We start from the raw sequence: 26,127 nt of genomic DNA on the forward strand, positions 1-26,127 counted from the left end.
TTCTAACATGAGAAACTATTCATATAAACAAGTTTAATGTAATAACATGGAATGCAAAAGATTAGAACCATTGTTAATAAAGTATCTACATCTTCTACTTTAAAAAATTAAAATATGCCAGGCGATGGTAGCACACGCCTTTAATCCCAGCACTCAGGAGGCAGAGCCAGGCGGATGGCTGTGAGTTTGAGGCCAGCCTGGGCTACCAAGTGAGCTCCAGGAAAGGCGCAAAACTACGCAGAGAAACCCTATCTCGAATAAAAATAAAAATAAATCATTAAAATAAATAAAACAGGACATTGATCAGAATAACAGTACCATTATAATCACATTAAATAGAAAAGCTACTGTTATTTTAAGGATGTATCAAAGGCAGTACCATACATATTTTGTGACTCAGAGGCTTCAGATGGCCATGATAAACCAGGGTAAAAGTACCCCATGGACAGCTGCTCACTCACTGAAGAAAAGAACCTTGGTTCTCAAGATCTGCCCTTGGATGATTCTAACATCATGTGACAGGTGAGACAGGTGGGTGGGCATTGTCTGCACAGAACTCTACACTTAGTAAAATAGTTACTTAAACTGTTGTACCTTGTCACAGTTTTCATTTCTCTTGTTTCTTTAAAAGACTGTCCAAGTTGTGTGCGATTTTAGGTTCAACCATGTTTACACGTGCAGATATGTATCTGGTTGTAACAACAGATGGGTCTGACTCCCTGTGATGTGAGAAACGGTGCACCCTTAAGTCTGTTTAGATGTATGAGACTAAAATAATTTTGTGATAAGAAACAGCCTTATTCAATATATATACATATATTTAAAAATGAGCAGTAAGGAGCAGACATAACTACTCATACCCTTGACAACCAGGAAATGACAATAAACTTTAGAAAAATACAATGCAAGAAGATATTCAAGTTGAAAATATATTCCTTTGGCTAAAAATCATCCCCTTTGTGATCATTTATACTCTTAACTCAGAGCAAGTCCAAGCAGCTACAGGCATGCTCTTGTCACTACTACATTGCACACTACAGTCTAGGGGGTATGGAGCTCACTGGCTGCAGCAACAAAAATGAACCGGAAAGCCTTGGAGCATCATCTTGATGGTCATCTTTACTTCTGGTTCCTCAGACACAGGTACTTTTCTTCAGATACTGTATAGCCAAACTTTTTGTAGAAGCCCACGTTTTGTGGTAGACATTCAAGGGTGATCTTGTAACAGTTCAGCTTCTTGCTTAGCAAAGTGAGAGTTGATAATAACCTGAAATTTTGAAAAGGGAAGTGTGGGAGACAGTGTGAACCAAAATGGGCCTTGATGATGCTACAGATTAGTGATATATACAAATAAAACTAGTATTTATTAAGCACTCCTTTAAGTATCAAATGATGAAGTTGATAAGCATTTAAATTACTGAAGCATTTCTGTCTTGTTTCCGACACCACCCCCAGCCTATTAACTAACAGCCGACACCTCTTTATGGGAGGAGGGCTCCAGTGCAGCATGGTGGGGGGCCGTTTTGCAGCTCTCCTTTAGATGGGCTCTAGAAATCACTGCAAGTGCGGTCACTCTCTCGCCCATCTCACCAGCCTCTGAACATTTTTTTGTGTGAGGGGCTGGAGAGATGATTTTCCAGAAGATGGGTTCAATTCCTAATACATACATAGTTTCTAACTGTGTCTGCATTTCCAGGTGATCTGGAACCTGGCCTACATAGGTACCAGACTTATAAGTGGTACACAGACATACATGCAGGCAAAACACCTATATGCATAAAATTTAAAAAAATTCACATGCAGGACTAGAGAGCTGGCTTGGCATTAAACGAAGCACACTGGCTGCTCTTGGATCTGACTCCTGCTTTGGTTCCCAGCAACCACATGGTAGCTCACAGCCATTTGTAACTCCTGTCTCAGGGCATCTAATGCTGCCGTCTGCCTTCTGAGGTACCGGGAACGCAAGTGATACACAGATATATATGCAGGTGAAATACCCACTGAAGTAAAACAATTTTTAAAAGTTCACACGTGAGCATAGGTATAGTGAGTGGCACACTTGTAATTCCACCATCTGAGAGGCTGAAGCAGGAGGATTGCTGTGAGTTCAAGGAAGGCCAGCTAAACTAACTGCACACATGTGTAAGACAAGCACAGACTCAGAGACTGGGGTATAAAAATACCAAGGACTGAGAAAGCAGCAGTGAGGAGTGCTTGCCAAGCATGTGTGTGAAGTTCTAGGTTCAATCCTCCGTACTGGGATTGCAGAACCTGAACACAGCCAAATAAATAACTAACAACACTTTTTTTAAATACTAAAGACTATCAAATTGTGAGAACAATGACCCGAATTATTTTTATGTAAGGACTCTAACTGGCTGTGGTGTTACACCTGTAACAGCACCTAAGAGGTGAAGGCAAGAGGGTCTGGAATTGAAGGCTCTCTTCTACCATAGCAAACCAGATCTTATGTCAAAAGACAAACCCCAAAATATGTTTGTGCCAGGGGCGGGGGATGGAACTCAGCGTTCAGGTTTGCCTAACATGCAGAATGTCCTCAATTCCTTATGGAACACTGTAAGGTTGCAGGTGGGGTGCCTTTGTTCTAAATGTACCCAAGTAAACACTTGCCATGTTCACATATATGAGTAAGTAATAGGTATAGTCTTGAAACAGTCTCCTATAGCCTTGGCTGGCCTGGAACTGGCCATGTAGACCAGGTTAACTCACAGAGATATGCCTGCCTCTGCCTCTTATGAGCTGGGATTAAAGGTATGCCACCATGCCAAGCTTCATTAATCACCTTAAAAGCTGATTTTTGAAGATGTGGGTCAAATAAACTTGATTAGTCTGAATAATACATGTATGTATTATTCAGAAACCATCTTACAAAGCCCAAGGAATAAGAATCCTGCATAAATATGTAATCTAAGGTGGGCCATGATGGTGCACACCTTTAATACAAGCACTCAGGAGGCAGAAGCAGGCAGGAAAAAAAAAAATCTAACTGCTGTAAGATATTAAATACACCAAAGGTGCTAACTAAGAGGTTTTCTCCTGTTGTGTGTGCTTGTGCATTTAGAAAGATCTTGTCATTAAAAGTTAAAAGAGGTTACTTTCCATAAGCCAGGCCTATTCTCCACTACTCCAGAGGCTGAGGAAGGAGGATCACAAGTTCATAGTCATTCTGAACTTAATGATACCCTTGTCTCAAAAAGAGAAAAAAGCCAGGCGTGGTAGTACATACGTTAACCCCCACAGTGGGGAGCAGAGGCAGGCAGATCTCTGAGTTCGAGGTCAGCCTGGTCTACAGAGTGGTTCCAGGACAACCAGGACTACATAGGTAAACCTTGTCTCTAAAACAAAAAGGTGCGCAAGTGGGGGCGACTAGTGACATAACTCAATGGTAGAACACAGTTCGATTACTTGCTACTCTGATAAATGGAATATGTTTTCAATTCTCAAACTTGGGGGGGGGCTAAAAACTAATGGCACTATAATTTTTTATTAAATTCAGTCTAAGATATAAAGTGAGAATGAGTTCAGAAACCAAAGGTCAGAAATAACAACCAGGAAGACCTTATGAAATAAGTTTCTTGCCAAGAGACCAAACAGGGACAGGCCATCCTGTCTTCCAGGGTTCCAGGTGCCTACTCACAGTTCGCCAAGCTGCTTCCCTCTGCCCTCGTCACTAATGACAAATTCTTCTATTCTTCCCCTCTACAAAAAAATCACAGTGGGACAGGATGAGCGTTCAGCCTGTTTTCCACTAAGCTAGCAATACCAGTTATAATTATAGTCTTTATCATAGAGAAAACAAAAAGTCAGGTGTGCCTCAGATTTTTAGTTATATCTCCAACCTCTCTTCTGTTTAAAACTCCAATCCCAATCATCATAATGAAATCTTGTCATAAATACAGTACATCCAAAGTTGCTTACTAACAATTTACCACTTTGAAGTGCTGAAAACAAAACCCATAACCTACAGATCTCTCTCTGTCTCTTTGTCTCTATCTCTCTGTCTCTCCATCTCTCCCTCTCTTCCCTCTCCCTCTCTCTCCCTCTCTATCAAGGGTTTTGGGTGACTCTGTGTAGCCGGGGCTGTCCTGGAACTCACTCTGTAGCCCAGGCTGGCCTTGAACTCAGAGATCCACCCGCCTCTGCCTCCCGAGTGCTGGCCCCACCACACCTGACCAGAGAACTTTTCTAAATGCTCCTTTTTTCCTACATTCAGAGAGCTTGTGTGTGAATGGCTTAGGGCATCTGTGGAGGTCAGACTACACCTTGTAACAGTTCTCTCTCCACCATGTGGGTCCCAGGGATGAACTTGGGCGGTTCGACTCGGCACCGACCTTTACCACTTGTGTTATCTCACTAGCTCATCTGTCTGGTTTTCATTGATTTGTAACTCACAGAAACTTGAGGAAAGTGTCTTCTGCTGAAGAATTCCAGCAAAGAAAAATTATGGGAAAACCGATTTTTTCTAATGAAGCTTCTAAGCTGGTTTCATTAGAAATCATCTCTGCACTTTACTCGTAGGCATTAAAGTGATCACATACCTTAGCACATGAATGGATAAATTTATGTTCTATGATCAGAGTTGCTGTAGCAACAATTTGTCCTAGGGTCACATCTTCCACAACTATAACATAGTAATCCCCAGTCTTCTTCTTGTGCTCAAAAGAATCTGGGGAAATGTTAAAAAAGTGTTAGATGGTAGACAATAAAGAAAAGTTCCAGGCTTGTCTGACTTCATCTTTGAATAGTAAAGCTATTTTGCCATAGGGCTTTAGTGTCCATGTTAAAAAAAAAAAAATACAAAGCAAGTGAAGTAAATTGAGCATAAGATATTTGTTTATTGACACAGGGTGTCACTATTTCCCTCTGGCTATTTTAACATTCAATGTGTAGACCAGACTGGTCTCAAACTCAAAGACACCCACCTGCTTCTGCCGCCCTAGCGCTGGGATTAAAAGTATGTGCCATTGCCAGGCGATGATGGTGCACACCTTTAATCCCAGCACTCGGGAGGCAGAGGCAGGTGGATCTCTGTGAGTTTGAGGCCAGCCTGGTCTACAGAGTGAGTTCCAGGAAAGGCGCAAAGCTACACAGGGAAACCCTTCTTGAAAAAAACAAACAAACAAAAAACAAAAAAAATTATGTGCCACTACACTCGGCTAGTTTAAACTTGTAAAACTACTCTGTTATTTAAAATACCAAGGAGTTGAAATACCATCAATTAGCACTGAATGGTCCACACATAGAGATGTAACCCAGAGGGAGGGCTTGCCTCTGTGCCCAGAAACACACACATAAAATCTAGTAGCAAAGTAAGACTTGGGTCTTTTAGGTGAACAACACTGTATTACAGATAAATAGTACATGTAGCCAGTTGTGTGACTAAATGTCAATATCTGCCGATTTAATATACATTTATTTAAAACTAATACTCAAAAATACTCAAAGAACATAGCTGCAGGTTTTTACAAGAGCCCATTATGGGTGGGAGGGATGGCTGAGAGGTTAAGAGCACCTGCAGCTCTTCTAGAGGTCCTGAGTTCAATACCCAGCAAACATTGGCTCACAATCTATAATGGGATCTGGTGTTTTTTTTTCTGGCATGTAGGAATATACGCAGACAGAACACTATACATAATAAATAAATCTTTAAAAAAAAAGATGAAGCAAGAGCCTATTATATCCACGATTCACAGTCTTGGTTTCAAAATATTTTGACAAAACAGTTTTCTGTTTGTTTTTCCTATGTTTCAGGATTACATGTTTGTTCTTTTAGAAATAGGATCTTTGTTTGCTTTGAAAGCACCTTACAAAGATAACACAGATATGTCCCCATTTAAGCAGTTTTTCCAAAGTTATACAACAAATAAAAGCAAAGCTGTGTTCCTGCAAATAATGTTTAGCACTTTATATTGCTGGGAAAACTACAATTTTCATCTAATCTGATATGTATGCAAACCCTAGGAGTTTAAAAGCCAAGTTATGTAGTTCTCAGATACTGTTTAGTTTCAAAGTCTCACTCTATATAGGTCTGAAGTAGGAAAAAAAAATTCAATAAAGGAAACTAAACAGTAATGTAGATGTCATTACATGTAGCCTGGTTGGAGAAGTTACCTACTAAAGGAAGGGCATTAGTAGGAAATGGGAACAGGCTGTGTTGAAGAAGAGAAGAAGGTTCCTGCTGTCCTTCCAGTGATTAACTGTAATCTTGGGAACGCTTCTCTCTGGGAACCCATTTTCTCATGTCTCAAAGCAGGAAGGGGATTGTTAGACTAACTCTTAAGATGCCTGCCAACCCTAAGTCCAACAAACCTTTAAACATTGAGGAACAAAAAGAATAGGAACATAAATTTTTTTTTGTAGTTATTTGCATTTGGTATTTTGCCTGCATGTGTATCTGTGTGAGGGTGTCAGATCTTGGAATTGGAGACAGTTGTGAGGTGCCATATGGGTACTTGGAGTTGAACCCAGGTCCTCTGAAGGGCAGTCAGAGCTCTTACCCACTGAGCCATGGCTTTTGCTGTCAGAACACAAACACTGAAGTTTTTTTGTTTGTTTGTTTCTAATTTCGTAATGTAATTTCTGTGCTTAACATAACCACATAGAAAGAGATAACCACAATAAACGGAAGTAACCCTATAGTGGTCCCCCAGTAACTATCAAGGTATCGTTCAAACATTAGGATTCTATAAATGAGGATTGCTAGTTCATAATTTTCAGCTCTTTGAATAAGTGGGTACTGAACAGAGTTCTAACTATACAGACAAGGTACCCCATGGTACTTACTCATGAACTGCTCAGGGCTGACGATGCCAATCTCTGTCAACTGACCCAGTAACTTAAAAAAACCTAGTTTTAAAACATTTCAAGTCAAGAGAAAAGCAAAAGAATGATTAAAATATGTAAAGAAGTAAAATGTTCACTGGGTAGGTTTAAGGAAATTACTTTTTCAAAACTCCATAATCATGTTTCCATTATAATCCTTAATCAAGTTTTTGTTGATTAAACATGCAAATTTCCAACAGAGTCTGCAGTGTGCATTCATTGCATATAGTACTGAATTACATAAGGACATTTTTATACAAGTACCTATTGCATTATTTTTATTAAACTTCAACCTATTCTTTTTATAATCAGAAAGCAAATGACAGCTCTCAACAATATTTGCATGATATTTTAGAATAATGCAGACCTTACTATCAATAATTACAAAACCAGCATATACATTGTTCATTGCTATTAAAGATTTATGTAAGGGATACCACATTTTCCTTAACACTTGAAGTGCAAGATTCTCACTTCCACCGATTATCATTTGTAAGCTACAATGTAACTGATACAACCCGGTTGAGACAACTTTCTAAATTTCTAAATTTACTAAAGTTAATGCAGCCAAGGCGTAGTGGTGCATGTCTTTAATCCCAGCACTAGGGCGGCAGAGGCAGGCAGATCTCTGAGTTCAAGGCCAGCCTGGTCTATATAGAGAGTTCTAGGATAGCCAGGGCTAAATAGACCCTGTCTTTAAACAATAACAAAAGACCCTAATAATAATGCTAAAAGTACATTGAGAACTCTGAGTTATAATTTTTCTCTTTTTACATTTTCTTTTTTTTAGATTTATTTATTATGTACACAGAAAAGGGTGTCAGATCTCATTATAGATGGTTGTGAGCCACCATGTGGGTGCTGGGAATTGAACTCAGGACCTCTGGAAGAGCAATCGGTGACCTTAAACTCTGAACCATCACTCCAGCCCCGAGTCTTAATTTTTCAAAATGCAGTAATTCTAACCGAAGTTACCTTCCTCAAATACCTCTGAAGAAGAAAATAGTCTGGTAAAATGTTGATTTTAAATCACCAAAGTTTCAGAAAATTATTTTGGATAATTTAGATATTAAAGAATTACATTGGAGTACATAAAACCCCTTCAATTTGTGAATATTATCTGCATATCTAGCTTCTTAGAGAAAACTCTTTTCCATGTGCTTGGACAGTATAACTTCATTTTTGTTTTAGAGGCATCCTTTTGGAAGGAGTACTACTGTATTTAGTTATTTTAAATACATCATAGGAGTATCCTGCCTCCATGATACATACCTATTACAACTGAGTGCTCCAGTCATTACAAGGACAAAATCAAGTACTCTGTAAGTTAGCATCATGCTTAGGAAGAAAGCATGGATTTCTAGTCAGGTTTGCAAACTAAATTGGGCCCATACCTTTATTCAAGTCACCAGTACAAAGAGGCCTCAAAACCAAGCCTTCTCCAGGATTCATTGGAGAAATGGCTGGAGAAAATGTAGCTGTATTCTGACTCCAGTCCACTTCTTTGAGCAGACTTGGGTCAAACATAGGTGTTTCGTTGGGCTTCATCTTTCCAGTAAAGTCTAAAATAAAATTTCAAATGTTAAAAGGCTTTATTAGTACAGAAAACGTGTGCTGGATGTGGAAGTTAATTTCATATAAATGGATTCTATAACATATGAGCTACTTTAACTTTAGCTACCTAGACTACAACTGTAAACATGTAAAAAAAAAAAAACAATTTTACTATCAGATGAAAAATGTGTTGAAACTAAGGGTGACAATAATGGACAATAATAAGAAGACAATATAATAATAAAAGACAACAATAAGAAGTTGAACAAGAAGAAAACTTGGAAACTCCATTTTCCAGGTCACTGGAGACATTTTATCCCCGTGGGCTGGTGCCACTAGTGCAGTGGTTCTCAACCTGTGGGTTACAACCCCTGTGGGGAGCCACGTGACCCCCTCATAGGGGCCACATACCAGATAAGCCTGTATTCCAGAGACCTACATTACGATCCCTACAGGAGCAAAATTACAGTTATGAGGTAGGAACAAAAGTAATTTTGTGGTTGGGGTCAGCACAGCACGAAGAACCAAAAGGTCACTGCCTTAGGAAGGTTGAGAACCAGTGCTCTGTCTGTGTGACAGTGACATCTTGTGGATCGTGTTTGCACGATTCCAATCCTGCACTTTATTACTAGGCTCAGAAATCATGTGGTATCCCTGCACTAAAGACCCACTGGAGTATGTGAATGTGACTTGTTTCTGTCATGTGAACCACGAACAAGATAACTGGGCAGTTATTCAAATGACTTCATTATTCTCTACAGTCACAGTAGTATTTGTCCTTAGCCATGACAGATACTGAGTGTCTGCATTTTGTTTTCATGACAGTTTTCTAAAAAGCCTATGTTAGCTGCTTCTAAACATTTTAAGAATAACGTGTGTGTGTGTGTGTGTGTGTGTGTGTGTGTGTGTGTGTGTGTTTGATGCTGTGGACCAGACACAGTGGAGCATGCTTGTAATCCCAGAATTTCAGGCACCCAATGAAGAAGTGTTTTAGGTCAGTCTGGGTATGTTGTGGATTACTGTCTCAAAACACACATATGACAAATGTGATATGAAACCCTGTCTCAAAACAAATTTATGAAGTCATAATAAATTTTAACTAGTTAATAGTTTCAGTTTTCTGTACATTTCTTTAGATTATTCTATTCTGTGGATAATCATAAAAACATGTAATATTAATTTGGTGAGTACTTTATATTTGTTCATTCTTTAACAACAATAAAAGATGTATCCTGATTTATCCCCAGGATAAAATAAACAGACCAGGCAGTAGACAGGAGCTTGCTCAAGGCTCCTGGGTCAATAGGAATAACAAGGCAACGGATGGCTTTACATGTGCCAGTGTGGAGGTTACTCTGTTTAATGCTTGCTATTTCTAACCCTGAGCTAGCTCTTCATTTGATTCTGTACATTACCACGTTACATCACTGAGGCAGAAGGATGTCACCTCCTTAACTACTAGGCTAGTATAGTTCAATTCTGCATGCCATTGTTGTACAAGAGTTAGACCAGCACTTGTAATCTCTATTTTGGAAAAGAGAATTTCAGACTAATTAAAAGTGTAATAAAAGTATTCTGGAAAGACCTGGCACTAGGGAAGCAGAGGCAGGCAGATCTCTGTGAGTTCAAGGCTAGCCTGGTCTACAGAGTTAAGTTCCAGGACAGCCAGGGACACAGAGAAACCCTATCTGAAAAAACCAAACCTAAAGAAAAAAAAAGTATTCTGGATAGAACTAAGAACCAGTTGTCCAGGCACCAAGAAATAACTATTGTGTTGTTTTAAGAAGGTGTTTGCAATACAGAGGCAGGTACATTTGGGTTCACCTGAATGCTCTTCAAATAGTAAAACCCTCCTGGTGCCCAGGGAAGGGGATGATGTTGGGAAAGGGAAGGCAAGATGTGATAGACACCAGATCCCCAAAGGGTTATCAATAGTTGATTTCCAAAAGAAATGTCTTGAAGGCCCCCAGATAAAGCTCCACTCTCACTCAACTGCCTAGCTCGTGTCATCCCACAGTTAAACCTGCAGCTCCCAGGTAACTAACACATGGAGATTCTCAGGGGGTGGGCCTGCCAGGAAGGCATGCATGCTGTGTCCCTTCCCCCTGGCCCCACCCTGCAGTTCTCTCTGGGGCTCTTCCCCCGTGGCTCCCACTCCCCACCTCCCTTTGTCCTTTGCTAAAGCCAGTTACCACCCATCTGAAAGGCCATCTTAGATAAGCTACCCTCCTGGCAAAGGTCAGAGCTCAGGGAGCAAGCAGATATGGCATCTCATGATAGGCATGGCAATTTGGAGCCACCCATGTCCAAAGTCAGTGGGTGAGAAAGCACATTATCTACAAGGAAGCCACATAAATGATGAAGGAAGAACTAAACAAACGACATGATCATCACTTTCATCATGTAGCTTAGGTTGCCTTCCCACTCTTTGCTGTATGTGTGCACATGTGTAGGCATGTTTGCATGTGTGTTGGGTACATGTGCACATGCATGGCTGTGAGTGTGGAGGCCCATGGTTGACATCAGGTGCCCTCGATCACTCTCCACTTTAATTTTTTTTTTTTGGTTTTTCGAGACAGGGTTTCTCTATGTAGCTTTGCGCCTTTCCTGGAACTCGCTTTGGAGACCAGGCTGGCCTCGAACTCACAGAGATCCTTCTGGCTCTGCCTCCACATGGAGATTCTCAGGGGGTGGGCCTGCCAGGAAGGCATGCATGCTGTGTCCCTTCCCCCTGGCCCCACCCTGCAGTTCTCTCTGGGGCTCTTCCCCCGTGGCCCCCACTCCCCACCTCCCTTTGTCCTTTGCTAAGCCAGTTACCACCCATCTGAAAGGCCATTTTAGATAAGCTACCCTCCTGGCAAAGGTCAGAGCTCAGGGAGCAAGCAGATATGGCATCTCATGATAGGCATGGCAATTTGGAGCCACCCATGTCCAAAGTCAGTGGGTGAGGAAGCACATTATCTACAAGGAAGCCACATAAATGATGAAGGAAGAACTAAACAAACGACATGATCATCACTTCCATCATGTAGCTTAGGTTGCCTTCCCACTCTTTGCTGTATGTGTGCACATGTGTAGGCATGTTTGCATGTGTGTTGGGTACATGTGCACATGCATGGCTGTGAGTGTGGAGGCCCATGGTTGACACCAGGTGTCCTCGATCACTCTCCACTTTATATACTGAAACAAGTTCTCTCCCCAAACCCTGGACTCACTTTTTAGGTTGGTGTAAATAGCCAGTTGACTCAACGGATTTCTGTCTCCTGGTGCTGTAATTCCCAGCCCACCCTACTTCTTTACATGGGTTCTGGCAATCAGTCAAGGAATTCTGGTCCTCAGTCTTGCAAACGATTTACCCTCTCAGCCACCTCCCCAGCCTACCTGATTCTGTCTCCATGTTCCCCACGTTGACCATGTTGAGAGTACAGAAGTGTTCCACCATACCAGACCCCTGAAGCAACCTTAAATCAGTTTCTAGCACCCATTACTAAGTAGAGGGGGACAGCCATTGGTCCAGTTAAACCCAAAAGATCTGAAAGCAGTCAAACTCCTTTTAAAACAGGCTTCTTCCTCTTTGAGGTTTTTTAAATCCCATCTTCCTAGTCATAAAGACATGATGCTGACAGAGGTCATGCCTCATTACAATCTAATAAAAATTCAGGTGAGGTGGCTGACACCTGTACAGTACACCCAGTACTAGGGAGGCTGGGGCATGGGCTGGGGCATGGGCTCTGGGAGGTCAAGGCCAGCAGGGCTACCACAGTGGCACCTGCCTCAAAGAACAACCCACACACGAAAACTAACTATGGAAACTGGAGTAATCGGAAAATTCTTTTTAAAGTTGGTTTTAAGATATCCCCACACCCACCCTACACCCGGGAACTGGGTGGTGGAAATTTAAGGCTAGCCCTGGCTACATGAAAACTTCATTCTTTAGCACTTAAAGATTCATCACCAGCTAACTAAAGTTCGGTTATATAAATAGAAATATACAAAATGTAAACTCTAATTCAAAGCACCGTCCCCCCAACCTGTTGTGTGTAACTGCTAAATAAGCGTTCCTTTACAAGGCTGGAGTACCGCCTTGGCCCTAGTCTGGTAAGTCTCTAGTCAATGAATAATGAATGACGTGAGGTCTCGTTTAGCAATCATATTTCAGAAAGGCACAAAGAAAAAAGACTGCCACATTGCCACTAGTGACAACACAAGTGTCATACATCAAACTATGTTTATAATAGTACCGAGGGGTGGTTTTTTCCCCAAATGAATACATTTTAGAGACCATTTCAAGTTTGGCTTTCCAGCCTCTGAATGAGATTGGATACAAATGGGAAGCAGCTGCTTCTAGGAAGACAAAACAGAGCAACAAGTAGTGAACACTGAAGACCAAGATTTACAAATTTCTAAACATCATCTACAGCCATATCAAACTCTCTGTGATGGGTGACCGGTAGGTAGATAGCTCTCAAGTGTCTTCAATGCATGAATTATTTCTCGATAGTGTATTTGATCTACACAATCTTTTTATCTCCAATCTAGTTGGATAGTTGGAGCTCGGAGTTCCCAAGACAAGCCTAAAGGTCAAATGAGCAGCCTGTGATGAGGGTCCTCTCGTTTTTCCCGTTAAGTTCTACAGCAGAAAACTCAACAGATGACAATCTTTGCATCACGGTATCTGTTTCTACCATACGAATCCTGCCTTAAAATATCTCAATTTCCTGAGACCCATTCTTGGATTAATTAAGGGCTGATTACCCCAATAAAACGAATCCTTATGTATTTTTACTTTAACAAATTTTGCGTTTGCCTCACATAAACATTAGTTCCTGCACACAATAGAAACCACACAGTGTTTCTAGGGGTACAAGTCCCAGGTCCCCCACCCCAGGCTTCATACAGTCTGTGCAGGGGTTCTTTAGAGCTGGAGCCAGTCTTCAGCCGCTCTGACCGCTGGACCGGTAAAAGGGAACCCAGGGTTAGCGCCGCTTCACAGCGAAGGCGGCAGAGTCCCCAAGTCCCACGCCACGGACACTCCGGTCTCTAGGCCCTCCAGGACCCTGCCCGGCCGGACCGCGGGCCACCGTGCCTAGGAGCCAGGCTCCTGAGCAGGGGCGTTCCGGACTCCGGGGTCTGCAGCCTCAAGGCGGTCCCAAGCCCGCCCTTCCTCCTGTCCCAGCCCCGGGTCACCTCACTGCACCGAAGCGATCCACGTTCCCCTCCAGGCGCGTCAGTCTCCACGCCGGTCACAGCGCTGTATCTGGATCCGGCTGCAGCGCCAGCACCACCCCCTTTTGTACCCCACTCCCTCCTCGGGCCAAAGGTGACAGGACCAACGCCTTTGCCCTGCCCCGCCCTCACGCACGGGCTGCACAAGCACAGTGCAAGCCACACACTCCACTCTGGGACTCCCTGGGCAAGGGTCAGTCTCAGGGCTAAGGGACATGCCTCTGAGGTGCAAGAGAGTTCGATGGGGCGGGGCTCCAGGGTGCTTAGGGGACTCTGGGGTCTGGGGCAAGGACCAGGGCAAAGCTTGAGATGCCAGTTACCTTCAATCAAGTCCTCTTTCTTTCTTTCTTTCTTTCTTTCTTTCTTTCTTTCTTTCTTTCTTTCTTTCTTTCTTTCTTTCTTTCTTTCTTTCTTTCTTTCTTTCTCTTTCTTTCTTTCTTTCTTTCTTTCTTTCTTTTTCTTTCTTTCTCTTTCTTTCTTTCTTTCTTTCTTTCTTTCTTTCTTTCTTTCTTTCTTTCTTTCTTTCTTTCTTTCTTTCTTTCTTTCTTTCTTTCTTTCTTTCTTTCTTTTTCTATCATCAGCTTGATACAGTACAAAATCTTGTCCTAATAGTGAAATGTTTCACTGAAGCTTGCCCAGTGATTGAGTAAAACCAAAACTTATAAGCCACAGTCATCTTAGGGTCTCCCCTGCTAGGTAGCCTCCCTGGATCTGTGGGTTGCAGTCTGATTGTCCTTTGCTTTACATCTAGTATCCACTTATGAGTGAGTACATACAATGTTTGTCCTTCTGAGTCTGGGTTACCTCACTCAGGATGACATTTTCTAGTTCCATCCATTTACCTGCAAGTTTCATGCTGTCATTGTTTTTCTCTGCTGAGTAGTACTCCATTGTGTATATGTACCACATTTTCTTAATCCATTCTTCGGTTGACGGGCATGTAGGTTGTTTCCAGGTTCTGGCTATTATGAATAATGCTGCTATGAACATAGTTGAGCATGTATTTTTGTGGTATGATTGGGCATTCCTTGAGTATATGCCCAAGAGTGGTATGGCTGGGTCTTGAGATAGATCGATTCCCAATTTTCTGAGAAACCGCCATACTGATTTCCACAGTGTTGTACAAGTTTGCACTCCCACCCACAGTGGAGGAGTGTTTCCTTTGCTCCACATCCTCTCCAACATAAGCTATCTTCAGTGGTTTTTGATCATAGCCATTCTGACAGGTGTAAGATGGTATCTCAGAGTTATTTTGATATGCATTTCCCTGATGATTAGGGATGTTGAGCAATTCCTTAAATGTCTTTCATCCATTTCAGATTCTTCTTTTGAGAATTCTCTGTTTAGCTCTATAGCCCATTTTTAAATTGGATTGTTCAGTATTTTGATGTCTAGTTTCTTGAGTTCTTTATATAATTTGGAGATCAGTCCTCTGTCAGATGTGGGGTTGGTGAAGATCTTTTCCCATTCTGTAGGCTGTCTTTTTATCTTATTGACCGTGCCTTTTGCCCTACAAAAGCTTCTCGGTTTCAAGAGGTCCCATTTATTAATTGTTGCTCTCAGTGTCTGTGCCACTGGTGTTATATTTAGGAAGTGATCTCCTGTGTCAATGCATTCAAGAGTACTTCTACTTTCTCTTTTATTAAGTTCAGTGTCGCTGGATTTATGTTGAGGTCTTTGATCCACTTGGACTTGAGTTTTGTGCATGGTGACAGATATGGATCTATTTTCAATCTTTTACATGTTGACATCCACTTATGCCAGCACCACTTGTTGAAGATACTGTCTTTTTTTCCATTGTATAGTTTTGGCTTCTTTGTCAAAAACCAGGTATTCATATGTGTGTGGATTAATGTCAAGGTTTTCAATTTGATTCCATTGGTCTGTATGTCAGTTTTTATGCCAGTACCAAGCTGTTTTTATTACTATAGCTCTATAGTAGAGCTTGAGGTCAGGGATCGTGATGCCTCCAGAGGTTGCTTTATTTTATAAGATTCTTTTTAGCTATCCTGGGTTTTTAGTTTTTCCATATAAAGTTGAGTATTGTCCTTTCTAGGTCTGTGAAGAAATGTGTTGGGATTTTAATGGGGATTGCATTGAATCTGTAGATTGCTTTTGGTAAGATTGCCACTTTTACTCTGTTAATCTTACCTATCCATGAGCATGGAAGATCTTGCCATTTTTTGATATCTTCTTCAATTTCGTTCTTTAGAGCCTTAAAGTGCTTATCATACAGGTCCTTCACTTGTTTAGTTAGTGTTACCCTAAGGCATTTTATATTATTTATGTCTATTGTAAAGGGTGATGTTTCTCTGATTTCTTTCTCAGCCCTTTTATCATTTGTGTATAGGAGGGCTACTGATTTTTTTGAGTTGATCTTGTATCCTGCCACTTTACTGAAGGAGTTTATCAGCTGTAGGAGTTCCCTGGTAGAATTTTTGGGGTCACTTATGTATACTATCATATTGTCTGCAAATAGCAAAAGTTTGACTCTTCCTTTCCAATTTGTATCCCTTTGATCTCCTTTTGTTGTCTTATTGCTCTGGCTAGAACTTCAAGTACTATATTGAATAAATATGGGGAAAGTGGACAGCCTTGTCTTGTTCCTGATTTTAGTGGAATCACTTTGAGTTTTTCTCCATTTAATTTGATGTTGGCTGTTGGCTTGCTGTGTTCTTGGATTCAGTTTGCCAATATTTTGTTGAGTATTTTTTACATCAATGTTCATGAGGGAGACTGGTCTTTAATTCTCTTTGTTACATCTTTGTGTGGTTTGGGTATCAGGGTAAACTCTAGTCTCATAAAAAGAGTTTGGTAATGTTCCTTCTGTTTCTATTGTGTGGAACAATTTAAAGAGTATTGGTATTAGCACTTCTTTGAAAATCTGGTAGAATTCTGCACTGAAACCATCTGGTCATGGGCTTTTTGTTTGGAAGATTTTAATGACTATTTCTATTTCCTTAGGGTTTATTGGTCTATTTAAATAGTTTATCTGGTCTTGATTTAACTTTTGTATGTGGTACCTATCCAGAAAATTGTTCATTTCTTTCAGATTTTCCAATTTTAGGACGTACAGGTTTTTGAAGTATGAGCTGGTGATTCTCTAGATTTCCTCATTGCCTGTTGTTATGTCTCCCTTTTCATTTCTGATTTTGTTACTTTGGATTCTCTCTCTCTCTCTCTCTCTCTCTCTCTCTCTCTCTCTCTCTCTCTGCCTTTTGGTTAATTTGGATAGGGGTTTGTTTATCTTGTTGATTTTTTTCAAAGAACCAACTCTTTGTTTCATTGATTCTTTGTATTGTTCTCTTGGTTTTTATTTCATTGATTTTAGCCCTCAATTTGATTATGTCCTGGCATCTATTCCTTCTGGGTGAGTTTGTTTCTTTTTGTTCTAGAGCTTTCAGGTGTGATGTTAAATCATTAGTATGAGATTTCCCCAACTTCTTTATGTGTGCGTTTAGTGCTATGAATTTTCCTCTTAGCATTGCTTTCATAGTGTCCCATAAGTTTGGGTATGTTGTACTTTCATTTTCATTGAAATCTAGGAAATCTTTAATTTTATTCTTTATTTCTTCCTTGACCCACTTGTGTTTCAGGTGGGCATTATTCAGTTTCCATGAGATTGTAGTTCTATAGTTTTTGTTGTTGAAATCTAACTTTAAGGCATAGTGGTCCGATAAAATACAGGAGGTTATTCCAATGTTTTTGTATCTGTTGAGATTTGCTTTGTGACCGAGCATGTGGTCAATTTTTGAGAAGGTTCCATGGGGTGCTGAGAAGAAGGTATATTCTTTTGTGTTAGGGTGGAATGTTCTGTAGATATCTATTAAGTCCATTTGAATCATAACATCTGTTAGGTCCTTTATTTCTCTTTTTAAGTTTCAGTCTGGTAGATTTGTCCATTGGTGAGAGTGGTGTGTTGAAATGTCCTACTACTGGTGTGTAGGGTTTGATGTGCAATTTAAGCTTTAGTAATGTTTCTTTTATGGATTGGGTGCCTTTGTCCTTGGGGCATAAATGTTCATAATTGAGACTTTATCTTGGTGGATTTTCCCAGTGATAAATATGTAATGTCCTTCCCAATCTCTTTCAATTGATTTCAGTTTCAAGTCTATTTTATTAGATATTAGGATAGCTATACCAGTTTCTTAAGTCCATTTGATGGGAAAAAAAAAGGCTTTTCCCAGCCTTTTACTCAGAGGTAGTGTCTGTCTGTGAAGTTTAGGTGTGTTTCTTGTATGCAGCAGAAGGATGGATCATGTTTTCATATCTTTATTATTATGTTAGCCTGTGTCTTTTTTTTCTTTTTGTTTTTGTTTTTGTTTTTGTTTTTGTTTTTGTTTTTTCAAGACAGGGTTTCTCTGTGTAGCTTTGCGCCTCTCCTGGGACTCACTTAGTAGTCCAGGCTGGCCTCGAACTCACAGAGATCTGCCTGGCTCTGCCTCCCGAGTGCTGGGATTAAAGGCATGCGCCACCACCGCCCAGCTAGCCTGTGTCTTTTTATAGGTGAATTGAGACCATTGATGTTGATGGATATTAATGACCAGTGATTGGTAATTCCTGTTATTTTTTTGGTAGAAGTGTTGTGTTTCGCTTCTTTGGTATTTGTTGGTGTAAGATTTTCTGTTGCCTGAGTTTTCATGGATGTGTTTAATTTCCTTAGGTTGGATTTTTCCTTCTAGTGTTTTCTGTAGGGCTGGATTTGTAGACAGGTATGGTTTAAATCTGGTTTTATAATGGAATATTTCTAATTAATTAATCAATCAATCAGTTAATCAGTTAATTAATTATGTATGTATGCAGTATTCCGGCATGTATGCCTACACACCAGAAGAGGTGTGTCAGAAGAGGGCACCAGATCTCATCCTAGATGGTTGTGAGCCACCATGTGGTTTCTGGGAATTGAACTCAGGACCTCTGGAACAGCAGCCAGTGCTCTTAACCTCTGAGCCATCTCTCCAGCCCTATCATGGAATATTTTGTTTACTCCATCTATGGTGATTGAGAGTTTTGCTGGGAATAATAGTCTGGGTTGGCATCCGTGGTCTCTTAGTATCTACATAACGTTTGTTCAGGACCTTCTAGCTTTCATAGTCTCTAGTGAGAAGTCTGGTGTTATTCTGATGGGTCTGCCTTTATATGTCACTTGGCCTTTTTCTTTGTGACTCTTAATATTTTTTTTTGTTCTGTATGTTTATTGTTTTGATTATTATGTGGTGAGGGACTTTTATTTTTATTTTTTTGGATCCAGCCAATTTGGTATTCTGTAAGCTTCTTGTATCTTCATAGGTATTTCTTTCTTTAGGTTGGTAAAGTTTTCTTCTATGATTTTGTTGAATATATTTTCTGTGCCTTTGAGTTGGTATTCTTCTCCTTTTTCTATCCCTATTATTCTTAGGTTTGGGCTTTTCATGGTGTCCCAAATTTCCTGGATGTTTTGTGTTACGACTTTTTTGGTTTTAGCTTTTTCTTTGACTGACATATCTATTTTTTCTATTGTGTCTTCAACGTCAGAAATTCTCTGTTCCATCTTTTGCATTCTGTTGGTTATGCTTGCATCTGTAGTTCCTGTTCATTTAGTCAGATTGTCTATTTCCATCATTCCCTCAGTTTGTGTCTTCTTTATTGTCTTGATTTCAATTTTTAAATCTTGAGCTGTTTCCTTCTCCTGTTTAATTCTTGGCTTTCTTTCATTTCTTCCATTTTTTTGTTTTGTTTTTTTCTTCCATTTCTTTAAAAGATTTTTCATTTCCTCTTTAAGGGCCTCTATCATCTTCTTAAAGTCACTTTTAGGATTGATTTCTTCTGCTTCTTCTGTGTTGGTATGTTCAGGTCTTACGGGTGTAGAATCACTAGGTTCTGATGTCATATAGGTCTTTGCGTTGTTGCCTGTATTTTTGCACTGGTGTCTACTCATCCCTGGGATCCCTGTAAAGGTAAAAGAGAACTAGCTCCACACATTTGTACTCTATCCTCCACATGTGTGCTGTAGCAAGTATGCTGCCACATGCATGTACATATAGACAAGAATAATAAATACAAAAAGATTGGATTAAACAAAAGTGGTAGCAGAGGGAAAAGAGATGAGGTACTGGGTTTATTTGAAAGCATTGCTAGCTGGCAGGACTTGATATTTGATGGATATAAGTTCTGAGGGGGTGAGGATAAAGATGAATCTGTCTTTTGATTGAACAACTCCAAGATGGCTCATCAATGTTAGAGAGAGAACAAGGGGTGATTTGCAGAGTAAAATCAGGAGTTGGAGTTTTTTGGTTTTTTTTTCCAGTAGAGAAATGCATTTATTAGTCATTGATAAGGACATTATTATGAAATTATAATACTTCATGGTGTTTATCAGATTAAAATTCTCATTTCTTCTCTTCCTTGGTATTTGCTTAATAGATACACACTCTTATGTGTATAAAATGATCTTATTGGGGAAGGACAATTGAAATGCTATAATCATAAGAGATAAGAATGTCTGTTAACAAGAAACTGGTTAAACAAAACATGGTGTATGCATAAAATGGAATATTATACAGAAGACAAGGGAAGGTTTTTAATGAAAAGATTTTATGGATGTTATTGTTAAGTTTTAAGAAGTCACAAAAGGTTATTCATAGCACAATATCTTATTTGTATGAAGAAATGAAAATACATATAAAAAGGAATATATACCTTGAAATGGTATGTAATAAATTTATAATGGTGGCAACCTTCACTGGAGGAAACTAAGTTTCTAGAACAAGGGATAAAAATCAAACATGCTACCTCATTGGTACTCTTTCATGTGATATTACATTCACTCTATCATCTATTCATACAACAAATCAATTTTTGATTAAGAGATAAGATGTCTTTAAGATATTCAGGCTACTCACTGACAAAACCAACTTGAAGTATGTTAGAGGGTTCCTTGCAGTTTAAGTGTTGGGAGCCTAGAATGCCAGAGATGTTGTGTTTTCTGTCCATATGCGTATGGAACAGGCTAAAGTCAAATAATGTCGAGTTATTAGCAACTGAAATATAGATGAAGATAGAGTGGATGAAGAATTGCCTGTGAGCTATTGGTTTGGATTTTTATGATCCTCAACCTAATTAAGCTTACAAACTCACCGTTCTTCAAAAGTGTACATATGAATACATACAACACCATCATGAGACCATTAAGATAGAATCATAGGAAATGTTCTGTTAAACAGATCAGGAAAAGAAAAGAGGAAGAAAAAGAAAAGGCCATCGTAGCCAAACTTATGAGAAGCATATGCGTGGCCTCCGGTGGGCAGTCCTCCTAACTTATTTAATTACTTATTTTGATGACCACATGGAAATGCTTTCCTTGTCTTAAAACCAGTTTTAAAAATAAGGGCATATTTCTCAAGATTGGATTATGTGTTGAAGGAAATACTCGTTTGAAGGGAACTGACAGAGAGCTATTTAGCACTCCGTGGCAGAGATGGTTAACTGTCTTCACCGTGGCTGTGCGGTATGTAGGCAGGTATTACTCCATGCCAGCTTTCAGAACAATTCAACAGCTTGTCCTTGGACCACACTGGCTTTGTTGTTTGTGTCCCTTCACAGGCTGACCTTTGGCCTACTGTGGGAGTGCTCAGTTGAAAGATGTTGGGGAAGACAGTGCACTGCTGAGCCAGCAGAGAGCTGTCACTGAGGATCACAAAGGTCAAAACAGTCCTCTAAGTATTTAAGAAACTGTGACACACATGCTTCTCTATTAGAACACCATCCAGAAGTGGCAAAATATCCAGCAAAATGTCAGAGGAGCGAAGCCCACACAGTCTTCAACGCTCTCAATTACCAGACATGATGTGAAAAATAACTTATTTCTAATGGTGACAAAACCACAGCTATTATGGATTCTGCTGTGATATTTATTTTTGTCCATGACTGAAGTAAATTCCAGTTTTCTAGAAAGCATAAGTATACAACATTTTCCCCATCAAAGGGCTCAGATCCCCCGAATTCTATCCATTCACTTTCCTTGGGTTTGAAGTCCTTGAATTAAAGCCTCCCTGTCCACTTCACCCCCCCACCATCCCTCGACTCCTCTGCTTCCAGCTGTCTACAAGGGAACAAGAGAACCAGGAATACTGTCCAGGAGGTTTCAGAGGCAACAGCCGCAGTGTATGTGACTGCTGATCATACTCATAGACCAGAGCTCATTTTCAGGGTCCTACTTGCTGCAAGGGAAGATAGAAAATGCAGCCTAACCGTGTGTCAGTGAGGAAAGGGAAATAGTTGGGTGAATGTTTACACAGTCTCTGTCCTGGGAGACCTCATGATTGAAGATGATGGAAGACAGTCCTGAAATGACACTTACTATACATTCAAAAAGAAATATTCTTTATAAATTACAAGCCTTTTTTGTAAGTGTTTTGATTTTTTATGAGAAATTATTTTGTAATAAATGAACCTAATTAAAAAAGTAATTTAATCTCTGTTTGGTAATTTAGCACCAAGGAAATTGTTTCCTGCTGTCTTCACCCATTTCTTGAAATTCTGAGCCCTGGAGGGAAGGTTCTCTGCATGGTCCTGTTCATCCTCTGCTGATGGTCATCCTCTGTAAGGTCTTGGTCATCCTCTGCTGATGGTCATCCTCTGCATGGTCCTGGTCATCCTCTGCTCATTTGAACTAGCTTTCCTTTGGTTCTCTTGTCTACTCCTGCTCTGTGGCAGAACCTGCTTCTGAAAGCATGAGTAGTTGATCTGGGAGTAGTGACTCCATCTTTATAATCCCAGGACTCAGGAAGCAGGAGCAAGTGGATTTCTGTGAGTTTGGATCCAGTCCTATCCTACATAATAACTTCCAGGCCAACCAGGGCTTTGTAGGGAGACCTTGCCACGTGGCTGGTGGCTTACCGGCGTCTTCACATGCTGCTTCTCCTGGCGGTGGCTGCAGTGTCTCCCCCCCGTTTTTTGGTTTTTTATTTACTTGGTTTTCTGGTGCAGAGCATTAAACTGATAACCTTCTATGTGCTAGACAAGTCCCACACTCCTATCCTAGCCTCTGAGATTTTGATTCTATCAGGGTCAGAAAGAATAGAGAGGAAGTACACAATTACGCGCATGTAATCAGAAGACACACTCCTGTGTGTAAGGATTGGATGAAGAGTTAAGACAGGAATAGCTAGTGGTAGCCTGCTTCTGACCTAGCTTGCTGGCATGGACAAGGCTTCAGGTTCAGATTCCAGTAGCAGGGTAAGGAGTGTTTGATGGAGTTGCATTTGCCATGCTCATACACCTGAAAGCCCAGGAGGAGGGAGGGTCAGATTTCAAGGCCAATCTCAACCAAATGGCACACTGGAAGTCAGCCAGGGTTCTTTGCAACTCTGCCTCCAAAACAAACAAACAAACATTTCAAAGGCAGAACACTAGGGCATTCAGGCATGCAGAGGATGAGGAAATCAAACTAACAAAGAAAGATCCTGGTGGTCTGCTTTCAGAGGTGTTGGGTGAAGACTGCAGAAGGAAGGAGTGGTCCCCTACTTCAAAGACTTTGAAGTCCCTGTGGGACAGTTTGTTCAAGGAAAACTAGGAAAGGAGAATTTTGTTGTTGGTTTTTTTTTTTTTCAGCCTCAAAATTTATTTTGGCTAAAGATCATATGAATTCATATATATTCAGATGCTTTTTAGTATGTGTTTTTCCAGAGCCTCAACATCTACTGTTATATTCAAAGGATTTAAGAGATAAATTGTGCACTAGAAATTTTACAGGTATAAGGTTATTCTGTGTTGTGACTAGGCTTTACCACATTTTTTTTTCATTCATAGTTTTTTCTCCACTATGTGTTCTCTCATGTATTTGAAGATTACTTGATAAACAAAGGCTTTACCACATTGTTTACATTTATAGTGTTTCACTCCAATATGTGTTCTTTTACGCACTTGAAGATTACTATGATCTGCAAAGGATTTGCAACACTGATTATATTCATAAGGTTTCTATCCAGTATGTTCTTTCATGCATTTGAAGATAACTGTGTTGTGCAAAGGCTTTACCATATTGATTACACTCATTGGGTTTCTCTCCAATCTGTGTTCTTTTATGCATTTGAAGAGTATTGTGTTGTGCAAAGGCTTTACCACACTGATTACATCCATTGGGTTTCTCTCCAGTATGTGTCCTTCTATGCCTTTGAAGATTATTGTGAGATATAAAGGCTTTACCACATTGATTACATTCATAGGGTTTCTCTCCAGTATGTGTTCTTTTATGTAATTGAAGAGCACCATTTTGTGCAAAGGCTTTACCACATTGGTTATATTCATAGGGTCTCTCTCCAGTATGTGTCCTTTTATGCACTTGAAGAGCACCATTTTGTGCAAAGACTTTACCACACTGATTACATTCATAGGGTTTCTCTCCAGTATGTGTTCTTTTATGCACTTGAAGAGCACCATTTTGTGCAAAAGCTTTACCACACTGATTACATTCATAGGGTTTCTCTCCAGCATGTGGTCTTCTATACATTTGAAGATTATTGTGACATACAAAGACTTTATTTACCAAATTGGTTACATTCATAGGGTTTCTCTTTAGTATGTGTTTTTTCATGCCTTTGAAGATCACCATAACATAAAAAGGCTTTACCACATTGATTATGTTCATAGGGTTTCTCTCCAATATGTGTTCTTTTATGAATTTGAAGACTTTTGTGATGTGCAAAGGCTTTACAACACTGATTACATTCACTGGTTTTCCCTGCAGTATGTAGTCTCTTATGCCCTTGATGCTGCTTATCACATCCTAAGTCTTTACAACATTGAGTATATACAGAAGGTTTCTCCCCAGGTTGGCTTCTTTCAAGCCTATAAAGATAAGTGGCTCTTGTAAAATCTTTACCATAATCAATATGCTGTTGACTCTTTATATCTCTAAGAATTAATTTTACAATTTGTTCCAACTCGACAGAGGAATCCGATTTTAAGGTTTCACCACTGTGTTTACACTTATGTGGTATTTACACCATCCTAGAACTCAAGACTTTTCTACAGAGTGAGTTTATTGATATATTAACAATGAAGCTAGAAAATGAATTATTTGTATACTTAAATCAATTTTAACAAATATATTCAATGTGGGGACTGCTACTTTTCTTCTAACTGCTCTGAGAGAGAGAGAGGCATCTCATGTGTTTCCATATTCCTATGCCCATATGGCTTGTATACAGAGTGACATATGATATACCTATTAAAGGAATAATAACAAATAAAAGATTTCCACTTTGAATTCAGTTCGACTTTCTGCCCGCATAAACTTGTGGTATAGGAATTAAAGTTTCTCCACAATTTTGCTTGATTCTTGACTAGAACTGCTCCTCTAAATAAACAGCACAGTCACAGCAATTATAAGAGCAGTAGTAGCTTTAGTATGGACTTTTTGCTTACTAGAATGTTTTAAAGATATACTTATCACCTCTTCACTGTGTATAAGTTTTATAATATGAGTAGGATGAAACAAATAGATTGGCAGTTCTATAGCATATCTCTTACAGTGATATGATTCAAATGGTTACATCTCAACCATTTTTTCCTTGTCTTCTTTATTAAAAGAATGGCTTGCAAATACAATTCACATACCTAAAATTGAGGTTTATGCTTTTGTGAGAATTTAATGATCATCCACGCACTTTAAGTGGTTCTTATTTACACTGATGCTTTTGTTTAAATCTTCCAGGACATGTTACAATTCCTTCAGAGGCACATTTGTTTTAGATTGAACATAAAAATTACCTTTCATGTCTTCTAGTGCTTTGACAATATTCTCTGATATTGAGGTCTTTCCAACTGTATCCTATAATGGTGAGGTTCCTGTAGGTCTCCAGCATCACATCTTTGCAGAGATTCTTCTGGGAAGAATCCAGCAAAGTCCACTCTTCCCAAGTGAAACCAACATGCACATCATCATAGGTCACTGCATTCAAGTGATGGTTTCCCAGCTTGGCCATGCTCTCGGCTCAGCTCACTGAAGCAGGACTCATAGCACACCACACAAAACTGCTGGAACCCGAGAATTTTGTTTTTGTTAATTCTTAGAACCATTTAATAAGATTACAGATTTAAGTTTTAGGTCCCTCTACCCTTTGTACTATTATAACATAGAATTAGACCATTATAGCTAATGCCCCAGTGGCAGAACTTCCATTCTGTCTGGCAGTGAGCTATTGGCACTACTGAATTTCTAATGATCAGTAACCGACAGTTACCAGGTAGGAATTGTGAACCTTCATTGTAGATGTAACGGTCTTACTAAATAAGAAACACAGAGCCAAATACAGAGTTAAAAGCCCAAGAGGTCAGAGCAGTAGCTAAGAGCTGAGACTAAAACCCTTTCTTATCCCTTGCTGCTGCTGCTGCCTTCCTTTCCCTCTGAAAGAGACCTACTTCCTGTGTGTCTGTCATTTTATTGACTTTCTGTTCTGCCTTCTCATTGGTTGTAAACCCAACCACATGACCTCCTTGTCACTGGCTGTGTGTACAGACCTC

General features: G+C 39.9%; 1 protein-coding gene and 1 long non-coding RNA gene across 6 annotated transcripts in view; one reads left to right on the plus strand and one right to left on the minus strand.

Annotated features, from left to right (window-relative positions):
• Positions 1 to 13,692, minus strand: LOC102921505 (glucosamine 6-phosphate N-acetyltransferase). Of its 4 annotated transcripts, none has more exons than XM_076544828.1 (6): positions 13,585 to 13,692; positions 8,238 to 8,405; positions 6,805 to 6,867; positions 4,560 to 4,687; positions 3,659 to 3,720; positions 1 to 1,267 (listed from the first exon to the last, which is right to left on the minus strand). In XM_076544828.1, the coding sequence occupies exons 2-6, from the start codon at positions 8,389 to 8,391 to the stop codon at positions 1,120 to 1,122; spliced, it is 555 nt and encodes a 184-aa protein (XP_076400943.1). In that variant the 5' UTR covers positions 8,392 to 8,405; positions 13,585 to 13,692; the 3' UTR covers positions 1 to 1,119. The 4 variants fall into 4 exon arrangements, with proteins under 4 accessions (XP_076400943.1, XP_076400944.1, XP_076400945.1 ...); XM_076544829.1 differs by having other exon boundaries at positions 13,595 to 13,682; XM_076544830.1 differs by having other exon boundaries at positions 13,590 to 13,676.
• The window catches only part of LOC143267355 (uncharacterized), a 19,643-nt gene continuing 5,656 nt past the window's right edge, over positions 12,141 to 26,127 (plus strand). Inside the window, exons 1-2 of one of the 2 annotated variants that reach the window (XR_013042352.1) lie at positions 12,141 to 12,847; positions 12,937 to 13,068. This is a non-coding gene — a long non-coding RNA (uncharacterized LOC143267355). Of the gene's footprint in view, positions 13,069 to 26,127 lie in introns of both variants that reach the window. The other variant, XR_013042351.1, reaches the window with a different exon arrangement.

Source organism: Peromyscus maniculatus, chromosome 9, assembly GCF_049852395.1.
Source record: "Peromyscus maniculatus bairdii isolate BWxNUB_F1_BW_parent chromosome 9, HU_Pman_BW_mat_3.1, whole genome shotgun sequence".
Lineage (NCBI taxonomy): Eukaryota > Metazoa > Chordata > Mammalia > Rodentia > Cricetidae > Peromyscus > Peromyscus maniculatus.

Coding starts and splice junctions, on each gene's coding strand:
- LOC102921505 (XM_076544828.1), bottom strand. CDS start 8,391: ATGAAGCCCAACGAAACACCTATGTTTGACCCAAGTCTGCTCAAAGAA. Junction 4,688..6,804: donor CAGCCCTGAGCAGTTCATGA/GTAAGTACCATG, acceptor ACATTTCCCCAG/ATTCTTTTGAGCACAAGAAG. Junction 1,268..3,658: donor GGGAAGCAGCTTGGCGAACT/GTGAGTAGGCAC, acceptor TCAAAATTTCAG/GTTATTATCAACTCTCACTT.